This window comes from Dermacentor albipictus, chromosome 7 (genome assembly GCF_038994185.2).
Source record: "Dermacentor albipictus isolate Rhodes 1998 colony chromosome 7, USDA_Dalb.pri_finalv2, whole genome shotgun sequence".
Classification (NCBI taxonomy): domain Eukaryota; kingdom Metazoa; phylum Arthropoda; class Arachnida; order Ixodida; family Ixodidae; genus Dermacentor; species Dermacentor albipictus.
In genome coordinates this window covers 95365486-95377775 of record NC_091827.1, presented here as the reverse complement: position 1 = coordinate 95377775, position 12290 = coordinate 95365486, and the positions used below count along the sequence as shown (strand labels likewise).

Below are 12290 nucleotides of genomic sequence, written 5' to 3'. Positions count from 1 at the left end.
CTGCATATGGTCGCGTCGCGAGCGCCACCGGCTCCAAATTCAACGGCCCAATGGCATAGGCCTGCCGGCGCCTAGCTATCGGTGGCTTTCGACAGAGCCCACACTGCCAGCGCGGCCTTGGGGAAACACGTGTACGCTATTTACATGGACGTTTTTATGTTATCATTGTTTGCTTAAAACGAGAGTGTTCTACAAACACGTTTGTTTTCCGTTTGCGAAGTTATAGAGTAATCCGAGCATCCATGCAGGGGCGACGGATCTGGACGGATCTACGCGCCGCTGGCTCATTCGTACCATGTTTCAAGAATGGACGTATGCGGCAAGTCGCACACGATGCGCCCTACAACGGATCGCAAGCAAAGGATACAATGTGGGGGCGTTTTGCACGGGAAAACGTCCATACCTCGGACGTACTTCAATCAGAAACTTCCATGAAGCACGCTTAATGCGTTCAAAAACAGAGGGCCCATCCAAATATAACCATAGGCTTAAGGAGAATGTGCAATTGGGTTCTATGTGATCTTAAAAGCATGTCGATAGCCTTTATTGGTGGTTCATTTCGGGTCTTTAGGTTTCATTGGAAATGGGAGTCCGTTTGATACGCCTGGAGCAAGTTTATGCTCACCGTATTTGCACGCATACTCCGTTTATACATCTCTGAAACAAGAAAAGAAAATCGCGCGCATTAAACAAAGCCCTAGCACGCTTTGTCGTAGTTATGTTAGTAAACGTAGCCCATATTGAAACATCTTTGAATAAGGACGACGCGAGAAACTCGGCTGGACCCCAGTACATCGAATGTGCAAAATGCCCTCTGGAGCACCCTGGGCGTCGCCTCATCAGCCTTTTGACAGCTGTAATTATTCGTGACCCCCTCAAAAGCATTGCATAAACTGTGGCGCTTCGTTTTCTACAAACGTGCTTGTACACAAGGGATGTGCACAGAACTGTAGAGAGGTGGGAGGAGAAGAGGCAGTTCTCATACAATGTGTGTTGGGGGGGGAGGTGACGTGGGTGGGCAAGGAAATCCTACTACTATACTACAGCAGTTGCGTGAAAACTGCACTAGCTCAAGTTTAAGATACGGCAGAGTGCGTTCCTGCTATTTCTGGAAAACGAATATTATGCAAATATGCCAAGCGGACAAGTTACTCAGGGCGTGCAGAAGTAGACGCGCATAAATTAACGCGCACCGCAGGGCTCGGGCGACACTACAAAAGCGGTCGACCGTCAAATCAGCACTTCTGTGCTCCCCGGGCCAACTTTGCGACTAGGGCATTGGGAGAGGTCGTGGATTTGATCCAGACCGCGGCAGCTGCATTTCGATGGGGTAGAAATATAGAAAGCACGCGCACGTAGATTTAAGGACACGTTAAAGGACGTCATGGTGTCAAAATTAATCAGTAGTCCGCCACTACTACGTGCTTCATAATGCGATTGTGCTTTTGGCACGTACAGCCTCATAATCCGCATCATGTTTACTTACGACACGATACGATGTTCCATGTGAGGCAATCACAGTGCTCAACCTTCTCAGAGGTTATGAAATATGGCGCACAATAACGCCTCAAGAAAACACATCTGCCTGTGTGCTCTGTGTACTACGCAGACAAACAGCAGTGGTGCACCCAAGTTAACGTTTAACATCAACTCACCGCCCAAGCGTTGAAGAAATCAAGCTATCGCCGTCAACATCACTGCTAATTATCGTCAATCAAAGCAACCAGCACAGAAAGCTTCGTTTACATCGATTCCCACAGTGCGCGAGATCTGCACAATTTTGTTACTGGGTTGTTCAACGTCAGTAAACGTGACATACACGAAGTAACTGGTGTTTGTTGAAAGCGGAGGTGGCCTCGTCCTCAACGTGATAACTTAGAGAAAATCTTATTACCTACAGCACGCATTGTTGTCCTCCGCTTTAGGCGCAAACCGCAATAGGAAAGAAAAGCCGAGAAGTAAATAATGCGGTTAGCTTCCTATTTCAGATAGGGTATTGACCAAACTGGCCAAAATACACATTATTATAGGAAAAAAAAAACACGAACAGCTGCCCTACCCGTACTTTAATGACGCCTCAGCAGCAGTTAGTATGCGTATACATGGGCCTCAACAAGCGGAAAGCCTTTTGCCCTGCCGTTGCACAGAATATTCAATGTGATGTAAGGCGGGATAAAATGAAACACAAGGTAAAACACGATATTTCATTTTTCCTTCCATCTACACCTTAAAAAAGGAAGTACTTCATTGTGTGTCTTTTATTGTTCGATAGGTGACGGCGGCTGCCCATTTCTTTTGATGAAAAAGTTTGCGAGTGATGGAAGAGATCGTTGCGAGAAAAAAAAGCACTGCTGTTGCCAGTTGGCTCGTGGCCTTCCAAAAAGGAGTGAAATTATCGCTGAAGTTTTCGGGGTCGTGAATGAAGGTAATTCCGCGCGAGTTCAGGCATATAAAGATTTATAATGTGGCTTTGTATCACAGCCTGCATTCTGCGAAACGTTTAGTTCTGTAAGTGTCGTGTGTTAATCGAAGATTTTCTTTTACTTCAGGCATTTGAAAGAGGATAAAAGCGACGAAAGGCGCTGAATCAGCGTAAATAATTTATTAATAATCGATATATTTATGTACGTACTTTATATATCATATTTTTTTGTTTAGGACGGTGCGGACGGTCAAGAGAAAATCATCTGGATCGCGAAAGTTTTCTGTGTGGTCATTTTTCAGGGCTATTCTAGACGACCCCGGTTTTGACGAGCTGCCGACCACCAGCGTAAGACGTTTGAATGTGGAAAAAGATGGCCACTAACGCTGACACCTAAAACAACCAGAAAATTATTCCTAAAGACGTTACTTTTCACTAGATATCTCCAGTGGGGAAACTAGTTAAGGCCAAGCCGAGGAGCTCTGAAGCTCACACAGTTCTAACGACATCACCTCACAAAGCCAAATTGACCATGACGAAATCCGTGAAACACCTGCGCAGCTCGGCATTTAGAGCACAAGAAGAGGCGAATAAGAATGGTAAGCACAAATCTTGCCTTCATTCGGTGAATGAGTCAGTAAAGCCCAGACTTCCAAGAAAGTGTAACAATAGCACGAAGAAAAACTGGGGGTGTTTGATCTGCAAGCACACGTGAAGCTCCACAGCACGTGCTATGTTTGGATGCTGTACGTGGATTTTAAAAAAGTGGGTTCCTGAATACTGCTTGTGTGGTGACGGAGTGAGTTCTAAATGCTTCTCCAGGAAGATCTGAATTACCAAAATTTTTAGGGACGGTCTGTTTTGCCCCTGCCAGTGTCTCATTTAGCACCGCAAGAGCATTTCGCCTTGTTTGGAACAGCGGGATCATAACCATGTTTATGTACTACATGCCTATTTCACAAAATGATGTTCATGTTTTGTTGTTTCGTGGTATTGAATAAAATAAACAACTGTTCACAGTTTCACAATTTCTGTCACATTTTGCACTGCCTTACCCTACATTAAAACATCAGCGCACTCAAGTGAGCGTCACTGCGAACAGCTTATGTAGTGCATAACTCTCTAGTTGCCGGAAGGAAATACTTGTATAGTACTGCAGTTACTTTTTACCGTTTGCGTGAGTAAGCTCTTATGCATGTGTCAATGTGTTAATTTGTTGATGTCTAGTTAGTGAGTTCTTATGCATTTTGCAATGTGTCAATTTGTTTGATTTCTAGTTAGTTTCCAACGCTTCCAACGGTGCACCCCGCGGCCGACAAAACGTCCTGACAAGAGATAACAGCGTGTAAAAGCAGCACGTAGGAAATAGAAATGTGTAAGTGTGAAATGACGCACCAAGCTCCATAAGGATAGCGGGAGGATAGCGTGAGGTGGGGAGGGCTATGCTCGTTCGCGACGTTAGCATCACGGGTCAGTTCTTGGTGCCAGTGTGGGTGACGGTGATCATTGCTCCTGCAAGGGGTGATGGGTAAGACTCGAAGTGACACTCCCTCGAGTGTTGTCGCCACTGACACTAGTGGCACGATTTCCCCGCGACGACGGGCCGCTCTTGTAGTTGGTGGAACGAACGCGTGCCAAGAAGACTGCAGTGCAGAGCAATAGGGGCTGTGCGGGGCGATGCCTACGATATGGTGCCAGAGTAGCGCCCGTCGTCTGTAGGGAAACCAAGCTTGCTACTCACGGTATTTTCTGCCTAATACGTATAAACTGTGCAGCTATATAATCATAATCCAAAATATTCACGCGCGAAATGAAAACACGTAGAGCACTGCACACAAATTTCGCATTAGGGAGTATCGTAATCGTAGGTGCATTTTTGTCTACTACGCTCTCTAGTCGATAAGCGTTATAGCGTCTTAAAGGGACACTAAAGGTTACCAGAAACTCAAGCTAAAGTGGTAGAGCAATGTTCTAGAACGTCTAAGGCGTCAATTTAATCGCGAACAGAGCTTTAGTAACCGAGAAATTGAGGTAAATGCATGACACGATTTGAGACCCCCCAGCGACATTCCGGTACTAGCCCGATGACGAAAGGACTCCTCATAATTTGTGTTACTAATACTCAACTACTCGTATTAAAAATATCATTTCATTCGATTATAAGACGGAAAAAAAATGCTACTGGTCTACATCTATTCGATTCTAAGAAAAAACAACATTTTGACGTTGCCGTTCAGTAATATGGGTGTTCGAAAGGTTTCGTTTTCGCTCGACTCTGCGCGCTCGACTCTGCGCCGCGCACGCTTTGGAGTTTCAGTACTTTCGTTATCCCGTCGTGCTGTGAGGGTTCTGCTGGCTCGCGAAACTTTCATTTGAAACAAGCAGCGAGAATGCCACGTCCAAGTGATGTCGTGGGAAGCCCTCGTTGCTTTCCCGCTCCGGAGAGCCGGTGTCGAGGCCGCCGTCGTAGTACGCAACGACGCCGGAAGTGCGAGCCCTCAGCCGCAGGTCGCGCTCGTCGGCGCTCAAATCGCTGAAGTTGAGCCCACTATCGCGAGCCAATCTGTCGGTGTCAGGGTGCATTGCGACGAGCGTCGAAGTTTGCGTCATAGAATGAAGTACCAGCTTATGGGCGTCTTGCGCTGGAGTTTGAGGTATAGTAGCGGCGCCTGGTGGCGGTGCGGGAAACGACACCTGGGTCGTGCCAGCTTGGGTCGTCCTGGCTGTGGCGAAGCACGTTTTTAGGCCGAGTTTTGCGTCGATTCGCACTTTTTTATGCCCTGTTGCGAGTGCGAAAAGGCTCGTCACTTCTCACAGACCCCGCCGACCACGCTGCGAGCTCGCCGCAGCCTATAGTTTAACCAAAACTGACTCTCCGTGTGCCGTGGGACGTAATGTGGGACGTAATTCGTTTCTCCTTCCGCTAGCCACCATACTCCCGCTTTCGCTCTGCTGTCGGCTCCGTCTTGGGTCTGTTTCTGGCCGCGCGTTTGCGTTTTGCGCAGAAAAGCCGTAGCGCCGTCTGCGGACGCCGTTCTACTCACCGATGGTGCAACGTCACTATGAGACCATCATGTCAGTACTCCTCGATCGGAGGGCGGGCGATTTGAACTGCGCTAGAGGTACGCGGACGCTTCAGAACGCATTTTCTCTTAAAATAAGTCTCTCCTTGGCACGAAACAAGCGTTTCGAGGTTTCTGTGATGGTATTTCAACAGTCCACGTTGACTTAATAGTAAGCTTTAGCGACCCTTTAAGCAGTCGTTATGATAATTCCATGAAACAAACACAGGTACTCCTGAAATCTATAACCTTGTAGCACAGTTGGTGCTAATCTATTGTTCTGTATTCTGCGCAGCGAGTGAATTCTTTTCTCAAATGATGTTATTTAGGCATAATATTTTCGAGCAATAGAAGGCTGCTATTTTGCTCGTATACGTTCCTGCGTATGGGCAGCATTATTTTTGGGGCAATAGGCTTGAAACATTTACCATAGAAACACCAAACATTTTGAGTGCGACCTTCGTAGGGCTACGGCGTCGTAGAATTTCTAAAGACAACGGGTCTCGTTTAAGTAACAGGTGACTAAGTCTATCGACAGCTGCGCAGCTCGTGCTTAGTCAACTGTATCCATACTAGTCGGTGATTCATTAAATATTAATATCTCTCTCTCTCTCTCTGTGTGTGTGTGTGTCTGTGGGTGTTTGTGTGCATGTGGGCGAATGCACGCTTGTGTGTGTGCAAATGTAGGATTTACTGCGTACCAAGTCCTACGCAGCCCACTGTCGGCTGTGTGCTTTCGTCTTTTTACTTTCTTCAAATGTGACAAAGCACATAATTCCACCAGTGGTGCTTCCCTGTCACTTAGATGCCTTAAGTGTATGCTCGTGGCTGGTGCGCCGGAATATGACTGCCACATGGAGCTAGAGCAACGCTGAACTCCTTCGTGTTGGGTCCCATAGTTATGCCGAGAAACTACTCCCGGCACGCGCGGGAACATCACTCGCGTTGATGGCGCTGTCGGCAACGCAGTTTTTTTTTTGGTAATCGATTCGTTTTAGGAGGTTATGCAAAGCACTTGACTTCTTGATCATGGACATCTGGCCTGATTTTTACGCCTGCATATATGACTACTGAAAATTCAGCGCACTCTGGGCACATATGCGTGCGTAAAGTGGTAGCGTCTGATACCCTAAAAAATTTCCTCCTTGCTAACGACCTATTCGAAACGTGGGAGGCCAAGCTAATCCTCGGGGACCTGGAAGACCAATGACAACTTATCGTCAGGGCCAAGAGGGCAGTGGAAGCCAGAGCGTTCCTGGACTAAGGAGCCTTCCCACCTTAGGGTGATACCCCTTACAAAAATCGGTTTGACCTTTCAGTCACTCATGAGTCACCTATCAGTCGCCCCTGTCACCTATCTGTAGACTCGACCTTTCTGTAGACTAAGTCCGCAGAATGTCTGCAGACACCGTGCGGACTGCAAGTAGACTTGTCTGTAATATGCGTGGCCAGTGAGTGTGTGTGTAAATATGTATATGTATCTATATATACATACATATTCTGAACCATGACATATTTTATAATTACGGTTGAATAGTTTTGATCTTTCAGTCACCCATGAGTCACCCACCAGTCACCTCCATGTAGAGCTAGTCTGCAGAATGTCTGCAGACACCGTGCGGACTGCAAGTGGACTTGTCTGTAATATGCGTGCCCAGTGAGTGTGTGTGTAAATATGTATATGTATCTATATATACATACATATTCTGAACCATGACATATTTTATAATTACGGTTGAATAGTTTTGACCTTTCAGTCACCCATGAGTCACCCACCAGTCACCTCCACGTAGACCTAGTCTGCAGAATGTCTGCAGACACCGTGCGGACTGCAAGTAGACTTGTCTGTAATATGCATGCCCAGCGAGTGTGTGTGTGTGTGTAGATGTATATCTATATATAAACGCATATATATACATATTCTGAACCATGACACATCTTATAATTACGCTTCAATAGGTCTGACCTTTCAGTCACCCTTGAGTCACCCACCAGTCACCTCCACGTAGACCTAGTCTGCAGAATGTCTGCAGACACCGTGCGGACTGCAAGTAGACTTGTCTGTAATATGCATGCCCAGCGAGTGTGTGTGTGTGTAGATGTATATATATATATAAACGCATATATATACATATTCTAAACCATGACACATTTTATAATTACGGTTCAATAGGTCTGACCTTTCAGTCACCCATGAGTCACCCACCAGTCACCTCCATGTAGAGCTAGTCTACAGATTGTCTGCATATTGTCTGCAGACACTGTGTGGACGGCAAGTAAGTAGACTTGTATGTAATATGCATGCCAAATATATATATATATATATATATATATATATATATATATATTCTACATGACACATTTTATAAATAACAGTTAAATCGGCTTCACCTTTCAGCCACCCACGAATCACACACACACACACGTGTGCGCATCCTAAACCATGACACATTTTATCATTGCGCTCTGTTTTGCCATTTTAACATTTTGAAAACTTTGTCACTGATTGCTACAAGCACAGTCTGATAATGGCAGTTATATAAATCAATTATTTAATACTAATTGAAATAAGGTAATTAATAATTATAAAATAATAAAAATAAAATAAGACATTAAAATAGATAATTAATAAGGTAATAAGGTAATACTGTCGTGTTACATAACGTACATGAAATGCAGCAGTTATACTATGGCTCGAACCGCAGCCTGAATTTAAGGACATATCTACCGCGCGACGCCGACACCATCCATCCGACCACCGACTGCGTGGTTGCTTTCGGCGCCGGCCCCCAGGAGGCGCTGGCCGCGAGCACCGGTAAAATTACGGGTGAGTATATTTTCCCGTCTGCACCTGGTCACCGACAAGTCACCGCGTGCACGCGTGCACGCCATGTGCACGCCGCAGTGACGGCGACCGATGAGGTAGTGAACATGCCGTGCTGGGAGGAATTGTGGCGATTTTTGTGTGTATTAATGATCCAAAACCCCTGTGACTGCATAACGTAGCTCTCAGTGTTTTCCGTGTGGTGTGCCGATGCCAATTATCGTAGTTATGACCCGGTCGCGCTTTCTTTGTTACCGGCTCATGAAAAGCCGATGGTACTCTCGCTGCGCTCGCATTCCATCACAGTGCGCGGAAGAATTTTTTGAAAGTTGTGCTATCACGTGCTGTAGTTCATCTGCAATTCTACGCTGTTGACGCTGGAGGCACCGTGCACCGACTGTCCTTCCCGCGGTACCTGTGCGATGCGGCAGCAGCTGTCACGGAGACTCGTTTACCGAGCACGCCTAGAAAGGTAAGTCCGGCGCGTGCGCGCATTTTTGTAGTCCGTGAAGTGGGAATTTCTGTACGAGTAACAAGGTGATTAGTAACGTGACAAAAATGATCGTGCTTTTCGAATGTTCGTTCTTGTCGCAGGGCGCATTTAGCGAAGTTTGATGAAAATTGCCCTAAAACGTGATGTTGCCAAAATCTATCGACTATTTGCTTTCTGCTGTGAAGTTTCCTTGCGCCGGGGACTGCTTGATTTGAATAGGCGCAAAAATTCAAGCAGGGAAAGTTACTATTTCTGTACGTAATTTTTCAGCGAGAAATCGTATAGCCATTTCTAGAGGTACGTCGATTTGTCGTCTTCACAGCTAACGGCTGCGCGAGATGGCACCCGATTGCTGTGTACCACGCATGGCCAGATTTTAGCTTGTATGCAAGTTCTTTTATTTATATAGTGTCTTCAGACAGCCTGTATTTCTTGCGTTGGGTGTCATGTGTTTTCGTGTATTTGTAAATGGTTCCGAGATTTCAACAACAGTATCTATCTTTAATGGAAAAAATTGTTTTCTCACCTGAAAAAGAGGGAGTCTGTTCTTTTTCAATGCATCGTCCTTTGGGGCAGGGCTTTGTTGCACCGCATAAATAAATTAGGTTTTCGAACGCTTATCATGTGTTAACGAGTTTTCTGATTGTGCAATTCGCATTTGACTTGGTACAGACGTGCGTTTGTGTGAAGTTTTTTATAGTAGATTCATGTTTGCTCCAGTTCTATTTACATGTTAACTGCCTGTGATGTAATAATCGGGTATTTGTGCAACCATGCAGCTTCATGTAGCTGTTTGTACGAGACTTTTCACAACGTCACAAGTTTACAGTTTCAGCAGGGTTAACTTTACAGTAAACTGAACATTTCTTCTTGTTTAGGGATGTCACGATTTTGTGAGCCAGAGGAATCTATATCACTTGGGAGCCTGCGGCACTTCTGCAGGCTGAACAGCGCCTCAAAGCATCTGATTTGCATGCTGCGACAAGGTGTGTGCAAGGCGGTCACTGCCACTCACATGAGATGTCGGTACTCACTACTTCATTCCTTGGAAGCGATATTCTTGGTCCCAACCAAGCAGCCCGGAAGAAATCGGAGACAAATAAAATGTGCAAAGAATACTATTGCGTCTGTTATTTTATTGCATGCATGCATGCATGCCAGTTCCCCATAGTGGGGCTACAGAAATTCTATCTAATGTCTGCCTAAATGCTGTAATCCTGTGACCACAATCTCGACAGACTTTCTGCAGAAATGCTGTATCCTGCAGCTACACAGATTGAGCAGACTTTCTGCAGAAAGGGTGTACCAATTGGGCGCTGGGAGGTGACAGGGGGTGACAGAAAGTCTGTCACCTGTCTTCAGATATTCTGCATCCCGGGTGACTCGGGGTATGCAGAATTTCTGCAGAAAGGGTGTACCAATTGGGTGCTGGGAGGTGACAGGGGGTGACAGAAAGTCTGTCACCTGTCTTCAGATATTCTGCATCCCGGGTGACTCGGGGTATGCAGAATTACTGCAGAAACGGTGTACCAATTGGGCGCTGGGAGGTGACAGGGGGTGACAGAAAGTCTGTCACCTGTCTTCAGATATTCTGCATCCCGGGTGACTCGGGGTATGCAGAATTTCTGCAGCAAGTCTGCAATGATTTTTGCAAGGGACCCGTCCTCGCTCGGGACACTGTTTTGTATAATAAACGTTTCTTTTTCTCTCTCCTTGCGTCGACTACAATACCAAGCTTTAGGGGAATAGCTGTACGTTTCGTTAGTTACGTTTCGTTATTCCGGTACATGTAGACTGGCACATGTGTCCGACTGACACGTGTTGATACCATTCCTGAGCTTGCGCAGATGAGTTTTGTGTCTTTTTCCTTTTCGCCTCAGTGCTCCCTACAGTTGATAGTCCGCGTTCGTGTTGTCCATTTCTCTACTCTTGTGTCCTGCCTGCACGCCTCACCTCTTTTTTTTGCATAACGAAGTGATGTTCCTACCCTGCAGCAGTCTGTTAGCCGGTTCCGCAACAAGTGCCCTCGAGAAGGCTCGCAGATCACGAGTCACTTAACACCAACACTCTTCTTGAATCAATTAATGGTACAACAGTAACCACCTTCCCAGTGACCCCTGGATCTTTTATAGAAATGAAAGCGACATTGCGAACGCTGTCTTTGCCATCTACCACCCCCACCACCGAATAAGCATATTTTTCATTAATCCATGTCGCGTCAAGAAACGCAAACTCCTCCTCTTGATCCTTTGTCTCTCGCCTCGCGCGACCCGCCTCCGTACATCGGGCACAGGGTGCACATTCCGTGTAAACGGACGAACTATGATACAGGCCCTAAGGTTCACGTTCAACCCGTGCAGGACAGAGCTACCGATTCTCCAATTGACTCTAAAATATACATACCCACTGGTGTACTTAGCAACCGCCCCCTCTGTGCCGTACGCTGAGCCTCGTTAATTTCTTCTAAAGTATTATGCAAACCCAGTCGTAATAATATATCGTTTTACGTACTCACAGGCAGTGCAAGCACCACCTTACCGGATTGTCTGATTAAAGCTTCCAATTTATCTTTCTCCCCCCCCCCCGCCCCCTGCTATTCCAATTTAGCATATCTGACACATACGAGAATTGACACAGAATAAAAGCGTGAACTAGCCCCATCGCACCTTGTTCTCCTAAGCTCCTATGCCTATCAGAGATCCTTTTGATAAATCTAATGGCCTCCTCCGTCTTCTTTGTAATACGCTGAATGGTTCTAATATTCGATTCATTCGCTTCAACTAATGCACCCTAATGTCGCCGCTAATTATGGAAGACTCCGCCGTAGCTCTCATGCTTTCATCGGGTGTAGACGTTACGCACGTTAAAGCCCTCAGGATTCATTTTTCATAGGTCGGAGATCGTTTACATGTATGCAAATTGCTGCGCAAATAGTTACGATGTGTTTTCTTATTTAAGTTGGCATGATCGCGTAATCAATCGTCGACACAGCGGCTTCTTACAAACTTGTGTTAACTTTAATTTTACTAGCTTTGTTAGTTTTTTTTTCAAGATGAACGCATTTGTTTTCATGTTCTGTTTGCGGTATTAGGTGGATACCTTTAAAAACTAAGTATTATGGCTTGTACATTGCTTATCTTTTTAAGGAGACTGTTTTGTAACGGTTTACCACTGTTCCATACTTGTTGTCCCTGCATGAGGCACCTACATGTATCTGAAGTTTCTCGAATAATATCACTGTTAATATTGCGAGAACGTCTTGTCTAATCAGATGGCATGGTTGGCGCAAATAGTAGTGCGCATTCTGTAAGGTACAGGAGCGCCAGTCATTTCACTGGAATATATGCTGAATTGTCATATATAAATAGTCGACGTGTTTGGCCGGTGGTTCTGATTTTTGACAACTGATGATTGCGCTTGACGCTATTGTTGTGCGTTGAGCATCACATTTTTTCTGCGCCGAGGTATTCAATAAAATAGTTACATTCT

At 45.7% G+C, this 12290-nt stretch overlaps 1 protein-coding gene and 1 long non-coding RNA gene across 3 annotated transcripts in view; one reads left to right on the top strand and one right to left on the bottom strand.

The window, feature by feature from the left end:
• Window positions 1–515: 515 nt before the first annotated feature.
• The window catches only part of LOC135897007 (uncharacterized), a 109385-nt gene continuing 97610 nt past the window's right edge, over window positions 516–12290 (bottom strand). For both annotated transcript variants that reach the window (XM_065425567.1, XM_065425568.1), the window contains one exon: window positions 516–657. In XM_065425567.1, the coding sequence (XP_065281639.1) occupies window positions 622–657 (36 nt within the window). In that variant the 3' untranslated portion in view covers window positions 516–621. The remainder of the gene's footprint in view (window positions 658–12290) is intronic.
• On the top strand, window positions 8361–9920 carry LOC135897008 (uncharacterized). Its single transcript, XR_010562870.2, has 2 exons — window positions 8361–8780; window positions 9680–9920. It is a non-coding gene; the product is annotated as an uncharacterized lncRNA (long non-coding RNA).